This window comes from Fukomys damarensis, unplaced genomic scaffold, assembly GCF_012274545.1.
Source record: "Fukomys damarensis isolate Sample0158 unplaced genomic scaffold, DMR_v1.0_HiC HiC_scaffold_5, whole genome shotgun sequence".
Lineage (NCBI taxonomy): Eukaryota > Metazoa > Chordata > Mammalia > Rodentia > Bathyergidae > Fukomys > Fukomys damarensis.
The window spans coordinates 75,170,725-75,189,729 of NW_022900917.1; the positions used below are offsets into that span (position 1 = coordinate 75,170,725).

Consider the following 19,005-nt stretch of genomic DNA (forward strand, 5'->3'; position numbering starts at 1 on the left):
AAAAAAAAAAAAAAAAAAAGGGAATAAATACAAAAATGTAGAATTAAGTAATAAATGTGAGCAAAATTTAATGTAATAAAAAAATTCCTAAGAAATAATTTTAAAATGTCCAGTGTAGTTATGAAAAATTAAACCTCTGGAAAGATTAAGATGACTAACAATATTAGAAATAGAGCATAATTGCATATGCTGCGGATAATTTTAAAAGATGATATTAGCAAATTTATACCAGTAATTTGAAGGTTAAATATGAACAATTACCAGAAAAAAACCTGAATAGACTAAATCTTGGTATCTAGGATCGAATTTGGGCCCTTGTGCTTGTAAGGCAGGCGGTGGCACCACTGAGCCAAATCCCCGGCCCTTAGTCTCCAAATTTTAAAGGCCATTTAATTAGTATTTTAAATCTTCCAACAAAGAAATAGCTGAGGCTCAGAAAACAGCTCAGGCTCAGAAAGTTTTTGTTGCTAAACTCCACCAAACCTTAAATACATTACTCTAAATTTATATAAATTATTTCAGAATTTAGAAAAGGAGAGGGCTGGGGATTTAGCTCAGTGGTTCCACTGCCTGCCCGGTACCCCCCCAAAAAAAAAATTGAGAAAAGGAGAAAACATTCCCGTAGCGGGGTGAGTAGGGTCACCCCAGAATATATGTCCAGGTCCTAACCCATGGTACCTATGAAAGTGATTGCCATAATGAATAAGACCTTTGCTGTGCTTAAGTAAAAGATTTCAAAATGAGACATCTGAGTTTATGGTGGACCCCTATGAGGTTTGGAGGCCCCTCAGGGGAGAAAACCCCATGAAGATGACAGCAGAGATTGGAGTAGTGGAACCCTCAGCTGTGGAACCATAGCTACCAGGAGCTAGAAGTCCAAAAGGATTTTCCCCTAGAACCTTCCAGGGAGCATGACTCAGTCAGTACCTAATTCCGGCCATAAGAACTTCAAGAGAAAAAAAAATTATTTTCTTTTGTTACTGGGGATTGAATCCAGGGTTTTATCACTGGGGTGTATCCCTGCCCCTTTTTATTTTTTGAGATCTTGCCAAGTTGCCCCGGTGGGATTCAAATTGCAATCTTTCTGCCTCACCCTCTGATAGTTACAAGATTACAAGGTATACAACACTGTGTGTAGCAGTTTCTTTTGTTTGAAGCTATTAAATTTGTGGTACTTCTTTTGTTACCCCTAGAAACTTAATACAACTCCACATTTGTTTTAGATGACTTAGTAACTTTCATATCAAAATTAGAGAATACAGTGGGAAAGGACAACCACAGATTCTCAGGGCATAAATGTAAAAACCATAAATAAAAGTTATTAAATGTAGCAATGTATGAAAAGGCTATAACTACAATAGAATTTGAGTGCAGAGTGGCTAAACATCACACAATCAGTTAATGAAATTTACTGCTACATTTCTATACATGCAGAGAATTCATTTTATACACCCAGTGCACTTAGTTTTTTAAAGATGTTCAATTATAGACCATTTAGAAACATTAAAGAAGGCCTCTGTAAAGAGAGAATTCAGGTGCTGTTCATTTAAAATAGATATATAGATTCAGTGCTGATTCTGAATTGTAATATGCAAGAATAAAAATCCAAAAACAACATAGACGTTCTTGGAGAAGAATAAGGAGAAGACTCAGTATTCAGCTGTAGTTATTTTGGTAGTTATTTTAGAGGCACACATAACAATCCAGGGCAGGACAGATAACACAGAAGTAGCTCTCTGCGTATTTACACAGAGCTTGTACTGCAGATCAGTGGGGTAAGGGTGAAGTTTTTCAGTGAGTGGTGTTAGAACAACTTACTGTGTGTATGGGGAAGAAAAGTGAATTGAACCCCTATCTTACACTGTCCACAAAAATTTAATTTCAGTTTTATCAAAGACTGTGAGGAAAAACTATAAATCTTTGAAAGACAGCATAAGAAAATATCTTTATGATCCTTGGGGAGGGAAGGGTTTTCAACCAAAAGTGCTAATCAAAAGGTGAAAATTGAAAGTGCAGTTAGACTGATAGAATTTTGAATAATCATAAACATTATAAAAGAACTGGGAAAGCCCAAAAAATTATTGCAACACTATACCTGACAAAAGGTTAGTATTTGGAGTATTTCACACTCTTACAAATAAAAAAGAAAAAGAGAAATAACATAGTATAAAAGGGGGCAAAGGACTGTAATAGTCACTTCACAGAGGCAGAAACCTTTGTATGATAAGGGGAATTATAGTAAGATGCTCAGACTTGTGAGAGGCTGCGTAAATGCAGTGTTTAAACCTAGTGAAGTGTGCCCAGGGATTTAGCTCGATGGTGCTGCCACCTTCCTTGCAAGCACAAGGTCCTGAGTTCTATCCCTGGTGCCAAAAAAACAACAGTGAAGTGTGTTTCGCACCTGCCATATTGGCAGAAATTACAAACTAGGTGTTATCAAGTGTTGCTGAGGAAATGCAGACAGCCTCACAACTCCTGTGCAGAGTAGCTTGCTTATACCACATGACCTCAAAAATTTGTGACATATGAGAAGCAAATCACTGGGTTCTCCCTGCAGTTCCAGAAGCAGCCTAGTTGTCCCAAGGAGTCACCTGTTTTTTCATTTAGAGGTAAACAAGTGAATTACAGCTACAGGACTCTTAGGGATAGTGTTACAGTAAAAGTCTATTTACTGAAGAGAACATAGTATGATCTATTTAGGTAAAGATTTCAGTGCCAAGCAATATATTTTTTAAGGATTCATTTGTATATGGGAAAAGCATTAAAAAAAAAAAAGAGCAAATAAAAATTCAGGATAGTATTACCTCCAAGGTAGGGAAGGTGAATTGTTATGAAAAGCGACATAAAGGGGACTTCAGAAATGATCATTTTCTTCTAAACTTCATGTTCAGTACCTGAGTATTCTGTTGAATTGATATTCTTTATGTTGTACCTATTTTTACCATATTTATCAAGCATTTGATAAAGCCAGTTTGAAGAAATATAAATCCAATGAGGCAGTGTCGTAGTGGGCAGTTGTGATTGGGAAATTCTTTAGATTTCAACTCTCTCTGTGGTCCAAAAATAACATTGAATTTTTCCATAGGATCTGAAGTTCCTACATTCTGTAACTCTAAAGCTCCCAGAGTAAATGTGAAGATCCAGGATCAAAGATGGGTCGACAGTTTTGCAGCCACATTCCAGAAAGTCGACCATTTCCAGGCTGTCCTGTGCCCACCTTATTCCTCACTTCTTCCCTCCCAGTCTACCCCAGCACTGTTGCTTTTGGGTGCGGTGCTGTAGAATCCAAACTCCAAATGACTTACAGTATGGAAACACAGGCGCCCCATAAATAAAAACCCTTAATCATGAGCTCTTACTACTGAGTACCTTGCTGTGAGTGGTGTGTCATAGCTTCCAACTGCAGATAAAATTGCCAGATGGACTCCCAGCTGGCCAGAGTGCCCAGAGGAGCTGCAGAGTTGTATGTGCGAACATACCTGGCATGTGGTAGCAAAGGTAACAGTGAAGGGCTGACTTAAAACAGTAAGGAAAGGGACATGTTTGATAATAAAGTGCGGAGTAGAGAGGGCTTGGGAGAGCACAGCAAGTGATAATCCAAAATAAAGAATGACTAGAAATTAAAGAGAAAAAATTGCAAAGAAAACTTGTACTTTAGAGTAGTGATCAAACCTTAAGTACAATAATCTTTTACAAAAAAACTTTAAAAAATAAAACTAGCACTTTATACATACATGTATCTTTTTTCTTTTTAAATGAAAAACAAACGAATCCTACATCTTTGCCTCTATTTTAAAATCAGGCCTATAAACAAACATTCTAACTCTATCCAGGGAGTCCTGGTAGATACTGAGGATGCCCAGGAATATTGCTGTTTATAAACAGTAGGTATTGAGTCTGGTAATTACCAGTGTTTCTGTAATTATTACAGTTGAGGAAAATGTATTCTGGGCTGTTTATATTCAACTTGGAAGTGGTAGTTTCCCCCAGATGATTACATTAGAAGAAGAATCTTTAAGCAGGAAATAAGAGATTTTAAATATTTTAAAAATTGGAGGGCATTATAATGGTAAAGAATTCACCTTATTACTGTATAAGATTCCTAGCATTTTAAAATTCTTTCATTCGCCACTCAGTGTTATTTTGCATATCATAGTGGTACTTGTTATGTGCAAACACTAAGCATTTTCAGGTATTAATTCATTTAATCCTCATGCTAACTTTTTGTAGTAGGGCCCAATTGTCAACATTTTTCAGTTAACTACAGTACATACCTGTCTCTACTGAGTGGCTGGTCTTCCTTCCCCCTTCTACCCGTAGATCTTTGGAGTCCTCTAGATGGTGTATGTAGATTCTTACATCTTAAAAAGCCTTGCTACCTCTCTGTTTTCCCTAACTCTCATTTACTATCCAATCCATCTCTGACCTACTTTCAAAACCCAGTTGTTCAGGCAGAAACCTGGAAATCCGTCTTCTTGGTGCCATCTCTGCCCCTATTCGCCAGTCTAAAGCATTGCTGCACCTTCTTGTACTTCACGTCTCTTGCCTGGACTAGTGCCGTGGCCTCTGACATGTCTCCCCTTTTCCACATGTGCCTTCCTCTGCTGCCTCCTCCATTCCATCACTGGAGTGGTCAGTTAGTGGAATTACGCTGTGACATATCCTGTGCCCCTTACAGCCTTGAACGACTTCTTGTTTACATGGGCTAAAACATGTAACCTGATGTGGCCATTGTCAGTCTGGCCTCGAATCTTGTGTCCTCCCTCACTGTGCTCCAGCTAGTCTCACAGATGAGCCACATGCTCTGAGCTGTGGAGGCTTTGCAGGAGCTAAAGTCACCCTCTGATTGCCCTTCTCAGACCCCTTCCCCTCGTAAGCTATGGGGGATTCCCCCTTCTGTGTATATGGATAGTTTTTCCAAAACTGACAGCAGAACTTGGAAAGTTCTTAAAGGACCAGTTCATTTCTTTCAGAGGTTTTGTTTGTTTGTCTGAAAGATTTATCAAATTGTCACTATAATAATGTACAAAATGCCAGGGGCGTCTCTCACCAAATTATAATAGGCTAATATCTTAAATATCTTACTACCGACCTGATGGTGGTCATAATCCAGGAAAATGTAAGATTGTCCATTTTTGGTTTTAGACTATTTGACAAGAGTCTACTGCTACCAGATAGAACCTGGTGATCCTTGCTCTGTACACTGCGTGGGGTGTTTGTGCCAAACCTTTTTTTATCAGATGTATAAGTATCTGAATGATCATGGGTAAGAGAGAAAGTGACAGCATGGTTACTTGTGTCCTGAGACATGACTTCCTCATGAGTTTTGTAGTGACCTTCTTGATTACTTGACTAATACTTTTTTATTATCTTATGTTGCAGACTATTCAGACTATGAAGACAATTCCCTAGAATTTCTAGAAAGGTGCTGTTCTCCACTGACTCGTTCTTCTGGAAGTTCTCTGGCTCCTCGGAGCATGTTTACGGAGAAAACTACAACTTATCAGTACCCAAGGGCAATTCTGTCTGTTGATCTTAGTGGAGAAAGTAGGTGTAACTGTTTTCTTGTTAAAACACCAAAATCCTAAGCCGGGCGAGGTGGCGCACACCTGTAATCCCAGCACCTGGGAGGCTGAGGCGGGAGGATCGCTGTGAGTTGGGGACCAGCCTGGGCTACATAGTGAGTTTCAGGTCAGTCTCAACTACATAGTGAGACCCTGTCTCAAAAAAACGAAAATCCTAAATGTGGAACCGAGAATAAATGTACTTTTTGGAATGCTGTTTAAGCAGGAAAAAGGATTTACAAAGTTGTTATGTAAACTAATGAGGAAATCTCAACATTAGAAATTTGAGCTGCATTTTGATGGCTTTTGTAGTAATGGTAGAAAAGATGGTCATTGTCTACCCTATATTGAACTTCCATAGTTTTTTTTTTTTTTTTAACATATATTCTCACGTACTTTACTACCAATTTATAAAGGAGTGTTGTTATACTCATTTCGTTGGTAAATAAGCAAAGGCCAAAGTAACTTGATGGGTTGGTTAGTGTTAAAATTCAAACTGAAGCTTATCTTTACCCCAAAGACTGCTTTTGTTTTTTTAACCAAATACTTACCATAGTCTTAAAAATATACTTTGAAGGGCTGGGGATTTAGCTCAGCGGTTTGGTGGCCTGCCTTGCAAGCACAAGAACTAGAGTTCAATCCCCGGTACCCCCCACCCAAATATATATAGATATATCTAGATATATCTATATATATCTATGTATATATACACTTTGAGTTCCTAGTCGCAGATACACCTGTGTCCAAATATAAGACTGGTCAAGTCAATGGTTTATATAAACCCAGCAATTAGGCCCTCACACAGGCCTTAGGCCATGCTGGATGAAAATAGCAATGAGTTGGAATCTGTGCCAGTCTCTTCCAAGTACTGACCTGATGGTGGAAGTGGGTAAGTGCCTCTCACCTGCTTTTTGTTACTCTGTGCAGTAGGAGAGACTCTCCTTGCTCCAGACAGTGCTGACAGTGCCTTGAGAGTCAGTTTCCCCTCCCAGAGTGAGGAATGAGAAATGGGGTTTTCATCTGTGGTAAAGCCCAGAGATTCTGAGTGTGAGTTCTTTTCTCTGGCACTGTTAACTACCTGTTCTATTCTAGGCCTAACTCCTCCCTAGCTCACTGTGGGGAGCATTTTCTTCTCTTTAATGTGAAACAAGCACGCAGTACCTTTAAAATTTTAACTTTTAGAAGTTTGGGGGGGGCAGGATTAAGAAAAAGTTCATCCTGCTCCTCTTTGCAGCCTTTTCCAACAAATACATGTCTCTTTTTCTTAGTTGGTCCAGTGGATCTTTACCCCAGGTGTATCTTTTAGCCCTTGCTGTGGTGCTTTCTGAACATACTGGGCCTGGTCCTAGTGCAGAACATAATTAAGACCTTAGGAAAGGTTTTGTCAAGCTACAGCTTCTGAGCTGAAAGTCACTGAGAACACCCATAAACTGGAAGCTCTTGCCATCTGATGCTGGTCTTTTGCTGAGGCAGTGTTAGAGAATAAGAGTTTATATCTGGGCCAGCAGTGGTGCTGGAATAAGAACACTTGAGAAAGGTGGAAAGAGTCATAGAGGTGCAGCATTGGTTCTTTCTGTGCCCTGCCCTTCTTATAATCAAGCGCCAGTCTGGGAGAAGGAAAAAGGGATGTTCATAGGAGCAGAGGTCCTCAAAGGTGAGAATGTATCACACACACCTGCAGAGATTGTGAGAGCAGTGCCTGAGTTTCTGATTTTAGTGAGTCCCTAGGTAGGGGTGATGTTGCTGATCTGGAAACAACACCAAGAATATTGTCTTGGGAAACAGCAGGATGGTTTGATGGGCAGCAGCTCAAAGGGAACTGTTTCTGTGGCCATTCCTTTAGAGCCACTCACTTGGCCCCCACTGTTTTAGTGTAAGAGAAACTTCTATTTGCTTTTCTTAAGTAAATAAACCTGGTGATCCATTTTCTCCACCACCAGATCCAGCCAAGCTTATGTTTAGTGCTTGGAAGTTACTCAAATGGATTTTCTGGTTAATTTGTTAATTTTGCCTGCTACCACTGTAAATTTGCAGGCTTACACCAAGCAGATTTATGTTCATTACACACTGTTTCCTTTCGGTGATACAGTTTTGTTATTGTGTCATGATTGCCATTTGGTACCATATATATGTGTGTTTGTTTGTGTGTGTATAGCAATAGTATTTGAAACTCTTAATCCACGTTCTAGTTTGTCATTTTGAAACATGAACCTTGTATTCAGGAAAGCCCAAAGAAAATACTAGTTTTGTATTTCTGCCAATAGACATGGATGTATGAAATTTTCTGCTTTGGATTCTCCAAAGCAGTCATATTGTTCATATTAGAAAGATATGCAGTATCTAATGGATTTATTTTTGGCTTCTTGAACATTTTCAGATATTTCTCTGCCATTATCTCATTTCTATTGACTTTCTCTAAGATGTCCTAAGATCCCAAGGAGGAGAAAAAATTTATTTGTTTTACTACAAAATATTAACTTTCATAAATCAAAAATAAGACATTTAAAAAAAATTTTTTTTTCTTTTGATACCAGGGATCAAACTCAGGACCTTGTGCTTGCGAGGCAGGTGGCCGAATTTTAAAATATTTGAATCATGGAAAAATAAGCAAGGTTAGAAACTGATAAGAGAGGGCTGGGGATTTAGCTCAGTGATTCTATGCCTGTCGCACAAGCATAAGATCCTGAGTTCGATCCCAGTACCCCAAAAAAAAAAAAACGGAGAGAGAAAGAAACTGATGAAGGAAACACTAAGTCATTTCAAACACTTATTTCTTAGGGTTTTGTAGTGCTGAGAATTGACCCTAGGGTCTTCTTGGTGTGTGCTGAGCACATGTGTTACCAACGATCCCCATATAAATACTTGAAACATAAATAGCATGAAGCTTTTAGTTTGAATCCAGCTAACTTCCATCTGATCTATGTTTGAAAAGAAAATTTTCTCTCCCTATTGACTGCATCCATAGCTCCCCACAAACATTCTAAACAGCTGCTGGATGTATCACACTTCATTCTCAGTGCTAGGGTGCAATGTTCAATTATTCTGGCATTAGCCGGGCATGGTGGCGCACACCTGTAATCCCAGCACTTGGGAGGCTGAGGCAGGAGGATCACTGAAGCTTCAAGACCAGCCTGGGCTTCATAGTGAGTTCCAGGCCTGTCTCAACTACACAGTGAGACCCTGTCTCAAAAAAATAAATAAATAAAAGAAAAACAAACAATTATGCCTGCATTACTGTGCTTGCTGTATTGATTCTGACGTTCTAGAAAGAAGAGAGAAGTGATATGCAGGTGAAGGAATAAGTCATAAGGTGATGAGAGTTTAGAGAAGTAAGATAGGAAGGTGTTGCCTTTGTTGTCCAAGTGCCTTGTTCAGTGGCCTCTCTTTCAGAAGCGTACAGCTTCTACCATGTGTCTTGTGAGGACACAGCTTTCCCAAAATTTCTTCTTAAATATAGTATTGCAAATACTTCTTCTACAGTACCCAGTCATTGTTTCTTTTCAGATGATACGATAAGTAAAAGCTCCCTTATGTTTATCTTATTTTTTTTTCTCTCAATAGCCTAAACAAAATGATAGATTTTGGCATCAACCAAGTTTATAAGCACAAACCAAAAACCTGTGTCTAAATCAAGTTGTATGTCGTGTCGTGTAGTCTAGTATCTGGATTATGCTTCTTAATTTTTAAAATTAGAAAATGGAAGAAATTACCAGTAAGCCCACAGACTTTAGAGTCAGGCAGTCAGTGCTCAGGTTTTAGCATTGCCTGACTGCATGAGCCAAGCAAATTAAAGTGTGTAGGATAGTAACTGGTGAATATCAAGTGCAGTGGTAGTTAACGTTCTAATATCACTAATGATAATATTAGACTCTAGGCAGGCAAGATCTTTCACCTGTCTGAAGTTGCTTTATATCCGTGGTTTAAATAATAAAGCTGTTCTTTTTACAACCAAAACAGAGATAATCTTTGTGAAAACACTGGATCAAAAGGATAATATTTGTGACAATAAAACTATACAAATGTAAATTATTGTTATTAGCCATAGCCATAGGGTCTGTAAGCCCAAAGGCTCAGTGTTGTTTACCATGATGTGTACACAAGGATGGAAGCAATCATAGTTACCTAAGCTTCAAAAATAATGTTTCTTTGTTCCAAGGCAAGTGCTCTATTCACATTTATATCCTCCCTGTGTAAATGCTTAATAGCTTAGAGCCACTTCTCATAGCTCCTTTCTTTCTGAGAAAAGATATAAGAATGGGAAAAAAATGTGCTGAGTACACTTTCCATGTGTCTTCTAGACTTATCAGATATGGAATTCCTAGATGACTCTTCAACAGAGAGTTTGCTTTTGAGTGGGGATGAATACAATCAAGATTTTGATTCCACTAATTTTGAGGAATCTCAGGATGAAGATGATGCTCTTAATGAAATTGTGCGATGCATTTGTGAGATGGATGAAGAGAATGGCTTCATGATTCAGGTTAGGCTCTTCCCTGCCGTACCAGCTTCTTTCAGGCACTTGGCAGGGCGTCAGAATGTGTTCCCTTTTCCCTAGCCACCTCACTGAAGACAGAATTTCTAATGTATTGTCAAGTTTCATATACTAGTGGTAATGAGTAGGAAATATCTTCATCAGATGAAGTTGATAATTATCATTACAGTTTTTTTTCCCCTTTACTGGGGTGTCTAGTTTGAGGCCTTCAAGCTAAAACTCTCTAGGTCTGTTAAGGTGGGTGAGCCTCTTATTGAAGGGTGGACTACTGGGGCTCTTTCTACTATTTGGGGTCCAAGATACTTTAGAAGTATGCAATCACTCTATTATTCAAAGAAAAAAAATTCTGTCAGAATTAAGGGTATCTAAGAAAAGGAAGCATAGCCTATATTTTGTGATGACATGGAAGATTTAGAGATGTTAGTTATAGGAATAAAGTGTCATTTCATTTTTTTTCTCTCCACTTTTTTAACAGTATTCTCAAGTAAACCACACATTTATACTTTTACAATGTTAGTAGGACATTAAGAGGTAATTTCTCAAGGGATTGCTACAACCTTTAAAAATAAAAGTAAAAATTCTGTTGTGTAGCTACTTGGGAGACTGTGGCAGGAGACCAGTCAGAGCAAGCTAGCAAGCCCTTGTCTTAAAAAATAAAACTCCACTTTAATAAAATATTTAAAAAAATTTTTAAGGATATGACTAAAATCAATTAGAAGTAGATGAGGGAAATTCTGACATTTTATGATTAAGTAATTTATCAAAGCATATATTGTAGGTGCAACCAAAAGAAGTTCTTAAATAAATGACTATTTCAAAGATAAAATGCATCTTAAAGCATGACTTGCTTTTTGAATAAGAATTGGACTGAGCATGGCAAGAAGGCATGCCATCTACTTAGAAGGCAGGGCATCAGTTCTCCCACACAGTTCAAGTGTGGCCCTTGGTACTGTAGTCTCCTCTGTTCTCTGGCAGTGTGAAGAATGCCTGTGCTGGCAGCACAGTGTGTGCATGGGGCTGCTGGAGGAGAGCATCCCGGAGCAGTACATCTGCTACATCTGCCGAGACCCTCCGGGTGAGTGTTTCCCTGTGCTGACGCAAGACGCCGAGCACTTCTGGTGTGCTCCAAGGGCCCCCTCCCTGTAGGCTGTACCTACACTGTAGGCAGCACTCTGCTGGCTAGCCAGATGCAGGTTTCATATTGGAGTTTTACATTTCCTTTACTATTACAGTTTTATTTTCATATTAGTTGTGGAGACACACACATTAGCACGGAAAGGTAGAAGTACGGCCTGGGGAAGAAGCCAGCCTTTGTCTTTTCCTATGCATTGATTTCCAGCTAGGCATATTTATGGGGACTTGAGTGAAGCAGCATTCTATACTTGCCTTGCTCCTGACATCTTTTGAAGATGAAGTTTTCAGTAGTGCTACATGTCCAGTTCAGTTGCCTTTGATCCCTTTATTTTACTGACGAATCAACTAGAGCACAGAAAGCTGCATGCCTTGTATGGAGGAATAGCACGAGATGTGGCCAACTGAGGGGAAACCTGAACTTTTCGACTCCCAGCCCATTGTGCTTTTCTCCACTTCTTCAACCTGCATATTTTTCATATCGACTGTAATTTTAGCCTCAAAGGCAGAAAATGAGTAGGTATATTCAAGTAAAAGACAAATGAGTTGTTTCCATTTCTGCAAAAGAAAAGAAGTCACAGTAGGAAATAGGGGAATTCCTCTGACCTACCTGAATGTAGGCATTTGTTTGTTCTTCACTACCATATGTTGTGGACATTTGTTCATTATTATTCACTCAATAGCAAATGTAGACATTTGTCATTCCCTCAGTAACAGTTATTGAGTGCCATTTATTTGCCAAGCATTATGGTGAGGTGATTGGTTCAAACCATGTCTTTGACTGCCTCATAGGATAGTAGATGCACAGACCTATGAGCGTCTGATTACATTAGGGTTTAATTTCTGTTAATGATGAGGCCATAGAATGATACAGGATTCTGTAAGGTGAGAGACAGGGGAGGAGTCCGTGCTCATTCAGCAGAACTCTTTACCTCATCTGGTCCAAAATAACACAGGTTAGTGGAAAAAAAAAGAACCCTTTAATTTCTCTCCAGCACTTTAGCCATTTTAGAGAACAGATGATGATAAATGGTGCACATAGGTCCCCTTCGCAGGTGCTGTCTGTTACTGACTGCATCAGAGTTTCTGAGTCACCTTAGTGGGCAGGGGCACGAAAGGTGTGGAGAGTACTATGCCCCACCATGCTGTCCAAATCTTGTTTGGAACCCAGAGCTTGCTGCTTACTGAGCGACATCAGCGGGGCAGCTCTGAAAGGGACCTGAGTGTGTGGAGCCCTTGTGACTAATGTCAGCTTCATCTGCAGGTCAGAGGTGGAGCGCAAAATACCGTTATGATAAGGATTGGCTGAATAATGGGAGATTGTGTGGGTTGTCGTTCTTAAAAGAAAACTATTCTCATCTCAATGCCAAAAAAATAGTGTCCACACATCATCTGCTTGCTGATGTCTACAGTGTGACAGAAGTGTTACATGGGTTACAGCTAAAAATCGGAATACTGAAGTAAGTGAAGGGTGGTGAAGGGAGGGTCACACGGAGGTATACACTGAATAAAAACCTGGAAAAAGGAGAAAGTCAGTTACCTCTACATGTAAGAACAAAGAATACAGATGGCCTTTTGAAGGTCCGGAGTAGCGGTCTGGAAGAAGAGGTAGATTTTAAATTAAGGCTATTTTTTACAAATAAGGAAAGAAAGGTTAGTACCTTTCTGGACAACAGACTGCTACCCACCTATCCTTTACTACATGGGACTATGGCTAAGAGTCAGTATGGCATCTAGCTTTGCAGCCAGTTTTAGTCCTGGTCTCACTGTCTTCATGTTCTTGCCATGTGCACAAAATTAAGTTCAGTTGCTGTGGTGAGCCCTGTGTCTTGTCCTCCTTTAGGAGTACTGTGGAGGTGAAACAGCTTTCTAGGCAGACTGAGTGTATTCTTCAGTTACCTCAGGATTGACTGAGAAGGGGTGAAGGGAGCCAGCAGACCCTGGAATCCACCTCTCTGCCCTGTACTGAATGTTTTAGTTCCTGATAGTTTTCCCTTGAAGAAAAACAAGCAGGATGTTCTTCAAGGTCTTGTATTTATTCTTTCCTAAAGCCTGACAAGAATTCTTTAAAAGAATAAATTAAAAAAAAACTCATTTTATATAAAATTCTCTGAGTTCTTCACAAGATTTTCTTCATTTGAACCTCCGTGCCTTGGCCTAAAGGTTTCCCCTTTGCCTCCTTCCACCCCTTTTCCTAGGTCTCCTGCATCCTTCCCCCACGAGTGCTAGACGTCATTTGGTTCAGTACTGTCTCTGCTGTCTGGCATCTTCTCAGTTGATTGTTTAATTTCACATCACAGTCAGCGTGCCCCCTAACTCCTTGCAGCTCCAGTCTCACGCACTTTCATTCATCCTCCAGACTGCTGGAAGCATGCCTTGGTGAAGGATAAATATGAGCTTGTCTCTTCCTCTACAAGAGCATCTTCCCACTGCCTGTGAACACACTGAATTCTCTAGTGTGCTCTCAGGGAGCTTCCCTGGCTGGCTGTATAAGTTGTTGCATGTCTGCTCACTAAGCCACAATCCCTGAATCCCTGAATGCAGCCATGTGAGTAATAGCCTCCTACTGCTAGCCTCCGTTTTCAGAAATCACCTGCCCAGCTACAACTAACCACATCCTCCTTGCAATTTAAAATTGAAAGAATTTAAATTGTTGATGAAACGTTGAGGCAGATTAAGTTGAATACCTTTGCTTTTGCCTGGAGTCCTGTCCTCCTAGCTTGGTTCTGAAATGTATCATGGTCTTCAGCTTGTTATTAGATATTTTTCTGAATTGTTGTTTCTCCAACTTTGTTTTAAGAAATAAATACCATCCTGACCTTCGTCTCTGGGCTTATTCTGGGAAGCGAAAAGACCAAGATCAAGTAATAGTTGGAGCAGAAAAAAAAATAACGCAAGACACAGTTAATCTCGAAGGAAAAAGATATGTACAGAACCATAAAGAACCTCTTCGTTTACCCCTGAAAATGGAAGGAACTTACATAACCAGTGAGCACAGCTATCAAAAGCCACCGAGCTTGGGTCAGGAATGTAGGTCTCTTGCAGACCCTGGGAGCTCAGATGAAGATGATATGAGCAGTTTTGAGGAAGAACAAGAATTCCACATGAGAGAGAAAGGCCATTTCCAGTACTCTTCAAGAGAGCATGGAGTTCTAGACAAGGTACAGCTGCTGGCTCTGTCTTTACCTCTGCACTGTGACAGAACAACTCAGGGAAACCATCACATAAAGCGTACTGAGTTCCCAGGTTTAGCTGACATTGCCAGGTTTACAAATACCTGGTTACACTAAAGCCATTTTTGTTTCCTCTACAGGAAAGCACTACCCACTTAAATTTGTAGTTATCCCTTAATTCAGAATTGTTGTAACTGTTACCCTAACAAAAGTTTCTGTTTTATAAGTATCTAAAGTATCCATAGTGCCTCCAGAAACTAGTGAGCCATGTTGTGTTCTAAATGAAAATGTGTTTGAGAACTTGGAATATGTAGGGCATCCTTCGCCTTTCTTTATTATGTATTTTATTTTATTTATTTTATTTTTATTTTTTGGTACTAGGGATCAAACTCAGGACCTTGTGCTTGTGAGGCAGGTGGCAGCACCACTGGGCTAAATTCCCAGCCCTGTTACATATTTTAGATAAGACATGACACTTAGCAAATGTGTATGAATCCCATTATACAGTAAGCTGAGTTCTTACCACTGCATGTGTATTGAATATCTTTAAACTTATTTTTTCTTCATTGGGATTATCTCTGAGATGCACCTTCATTTTTTATTTATTATCAGTTAGCAAGGCCAATTTAAAATTAGTTCTTTATGTTTTTGGCTTTCTTATCAAATAATCCCTGTAAATAAGTACTTAGCTGAGTGTGAAAAGATTGTGTTTCTTGACATTTATGGTAAACTCTCTTGTCAAAATACTAGCCCTCCTGTGAGATGAATTATCTCTGGTAAATCTACAGTTCAAATGTGTGTGTGTGTGTGTGTGTGTGTGTGTTAAGCATTTTGAACCCCTGAAGCTTTTAGAAGATTTTGACCTTTTCCTCATCTCACTGATGTATCAGTCAGTTCTAGTCTTTAGCTAACTAAACTTTAGACCATACTGGTCTTTTGACAGTTTTTTTTACTTTTCCAATTTGCTTTGTTCTCACTCCACTCAGGTTTCCATTTGAAATTAATTGGTCCAAATTGTCTGGTCATTCTAATTATGTAATAGAATTAGTGGCTTCTTTTATGTAGTACATTTTATGGTGTTTTCTTCTGGGCTAGCACATGCTAGGCCTTGTGGAAAGACAGAGTGGGCACATACACCGTTAAGGACACCAGAAGTACTTTGGTTTGTGCCCACACTTCCTCAAAAGATATCCAAGAAGCACATTAGATTTTAGTGATCATTGAAGGGATGGGGTTTTTATTGTATCTTCCCCTCTTTGACGTTGCATTTCATCAGTTCTCTGTGTTTTGCTTTCCCAATGGTCTCTTGGAGAAGAACCCGGCTGCAGGAAATAAGGCCTTTGTTCACAGTGAGAGAAGGGGCACTGAAGGTCTGGGAGACACTCATCTTCAGTGGCAACTCAATCTCCTCACCCACATTGAGAACGTGCAAAATGAAGTCACCAGCAGGATGGATCTCATAGAAAAAGAAGTTGATGGTAATTTGACAGAGAACTGAAGCGCGAGTACTAGAGTGTGTTGGCTGGCACTGTGAAGAAGCTGTGTACAGTGCTTGAATAATGTTGGAGTGAAAGCTGCCGATGCTTGCCACACCGGCACAGCTCTATTTACGCGGTATTTAGTTCCTGTAAGGTCTTTGAGGCTTAAGCCAAAATGACTGGGTGTTGTTTTAATATGTTTTGGTGGTGGTGGTGGTGTGTGTGAGTGTTTTGTTTTTCTTTTTGGTTTTGGTAAGATAGATATTTATTGAACACTATTCATTTGCCAGGCTCAATATAGAGCACTTATAGACTATTCATTAGTTTCATTGAACTCTATTTTCTTTGGAAGCCAGAACTGTATATGGAGTTTAAACATATTTGAAATAAGAGAAGAAAAATATTCTGAATATTGATTTTCACTTTGGTCAGTATTAGTGAAGTGGAATAACAAACTCTGGCCAGGGTATTTAGATTGCTCTTAAGTTGGCATGTAGATTTTCAGATGGATTTCTCTTACATTTTTAAATTTTGTTATCACATAGGAGCCCTGGAAAGTAGGTAAGAAAGAATAAGTTGGATTGCCAGATTCCCTCTCAGGTCTGCAGACTACGCTTTCTGATTCCTGTTTTCTTTCTAACTGCATAAGTTGCAGTGTTCTTCCCCCCTTTATTTTTCTAACGCTTGGAGAAGAGAGGAAATGGACATCCATTTCAGGAGCATCTTCCATCAGTTTTTATCTGACTATATGTTTTGAGTAGATTTTTGAAGAACATGCAGCTTGACACAATTCCATGTTTTAGGAGAAAATTTTAAAGGAAAACAATATAGAATATAATTAATTGCATTCTGTCTAGAATTGTGGTACATGTCCATATTTTTTTAAAAAGCAGTAAAGTAGTGGAGCTGAAAGAACACAGAAATTGCCATCTCTATTCCTTCTTTAAACAATAGAGATGTTGTAAATCTAAATAGTGGAAAGCTTGAGAAGGCATAGGGAACCATTGTTTCCTATTCCAGAAGATAGTAAAAGGAGACATTCCAAGTGAACTTAGTGTGTGTGTGTGTGTGTGTGTGTGTGTGTGTATGTATGTGTGTGTATGTGTATGTATGTGTGTATGTATGTGTGTGTGTGTGTGTATGTATATATATATATGTAAAGAAAAAATTGGGCTGGGAATGTAGTTTAGTGGTAGATGCCTCACCTGACAGGCATGAGGAGGACCTGGGTTCAGCCCCCACTACCATTAAAAAAAATGGGGGGGGATCATTTGAAATGACACCAGAGTTATAGGGTGGAACTAGAACTGTTGTCCAGCGGGAAATAAACAATACTAAGTGTCAAGTGGTTTGAGTATTAGCCTTTTAAAGATGGGAAAGTGAGTTCTCTTGGTCCAACGCCAACCTAATTATACCACTGTCTGACTGCTTTCCCAGATGCCATTTACACTTGTGTGTTGTCTTCTCTCTCTTAGTTCTGGAAAGCTGGCTCGACTTCACAGGGGAATTGGAGCCACCAGATCCTCTCACAAGACTGCCCCAACTTAAACGACACATAAAACAGCTTCTAATTGATGTGGGCAAAGTACAACAAATAGCAACGCTTTGTTCGGTATGACAGCAGTGAACACCTAATGAGAGGAATTTGGCTGTCTTCAGTGGAATCGTTTTAGCTACATGATTACTAAGTGGATGGTTAAAGGCTTAGTAATGTTTGGTTAATTACTGATGAGTGATGTCAATAGGACAGCACCTTGGAAGGGAAAATGAAGAGCAACTCTGTCAAGGAAGATAATACTAAAACGTGTGAGCAAGCTGCAAATGCTAATGTTTTATATGCCAAGATCGATGAAGTAGAACAAAATCCTTACTAAGGGAATCAGTTTGGCAGGATACTTGAATAGCTGCTCACCTGAAGTTCCAAAACCCGTAGAAAGAAATACAGTGTGTTTATGTAATTTTTAGTAAAAAGATCCACATTTATAAACCAACATTTGGCCAAAAACAAAATTGTAAAGGAAATTTAAATTCTGGAAAGCTCTACAAGGTTGCTGTAAGAACTGCCTTCACAGCAGTTGGATCCAGCTGTGTGGAAGTTTAGGTTATTTCAACTTTTATAGGATCATGAGCTTTTTCTTAAAGGGTGATGAATGTCCTTAATCAGAAAACTGACACTAGACCGTCTCACTTTTGGGGAAAACAATTGTGAACTTCTTCATCATGAATGTATTTAGAAAACAAATACCAAGTAATTGGAATTTATTGCAGGCATTAAGGTCATTGAAAAACAAATTGGCTTGTAGAAGGGTCCGATGTGCCAAAATGTTGATGATAACTGCTGGAAAGAAGATATTAAATATTGTGGGATCTCTTCCACCCCACATCTTGCATAATGCATCAGTTCAAGCAAACCTATATTTCACCCGCACTGTCAATATCAGATACACAGTTGAGTGGCAGTATTCAGGTCCATTGTGCTGCGTGGTCCTGGATATGCTTGGTGTTGCCTTCAGGAAACAATTACAAATAACCTCAGCTGGGATGAGGAGTGACAAAACTATCAAAATAATTTGTGGCTTTTTTAAACTGCTAGTAGTGGAATACTGGAAAAACTTCATTTCTGAAGATGAATTTTATTTTTAAAAAATACATGCGTACTCAAAACTTAGCTTTGATCGCAAATGGACAGATTTCTGAAACCAAAGGCAACTAAGTTGCTGTCTTAGCTCTTGCTGGATTTTGAGCCTAGGTCCTACTGTCCTCCAGCCCTCGTGTGAGTTCTCTGTGCCCCCAGTGTTCCATCGCAGTGTGCGTAAGTGTGTGCTTGTTTAACACTCGGCGTACATATGTACATAATTGACACATATTTATATCACATATATCTAGTTTTATTACTATAGACTATATGAATTGGTGGTTAACATGAAATGTTACCTTTTAACAGACTGTTTTTAAAAATTAAAAATGTATGTACAGGTTTTGAAATTTTTTTAAAAAGGAGAGAAAAGACTGTTAAGAGGAGGCTTTTTGATGACATATAACACTTGAATTTTATGCCTCATTCTGTTTATCAGTTCTAGCAGTCTGTATAAATGCATTTTAGAACTGATAGACAGTGAACTTGAATTTATCTTTGATAAGAATCCATGCCACTGTACATTCAGATA

The 19,005-nt window shown here is 39.1% G+C and overlaps 1 protein-coding gene across 2 annotated transcripts in view; it reads left to right on the forward strand.

Moving 5' to 3' along the window:
- The window catches only part of Phf20l1 (PHD finger protein 20 like 1), a 68,577-nt gene extending 49,866 nt beyond the window's left edge, over positions 1-18,711 (forward strand). For both annotated transcript variants that reach the window (XM_010629583.3, XM_010629584.3), the window contains 7 exons: positions 5,383-5,547; positions 9,863-10,044; positions 11,032-11,131; positions 12,452-12,647; positions 13,988-14,348; positions 15,676-15,838; positions 17,314-18,711. In XM_010629583.3, coding sequence (XP_010627885.1) covers positions 5,383-5,547; positions 9,863-10,044; positions 11,032-11,131; positions 12,452-12,647; positions 13,988-14,348; positions 15,676-15,838; positions 17,314-17,456 — 1,310 coding nt within the window. In that variant the 3' untranslated portion in view covers positions 17,457-18,711. The remainder of the gene's footprint in view (positions 1-5,382; positions 5,548-9,862; positions 10,045-11,031; positions 11,132-12,451; positions 12,648-13,987; positions 14,349-15,675; positions 15,839-17,313) is intronic.
- The last annotated feature ends 294 nt before the right edge of the window (positions 18,712-19,005 follow it).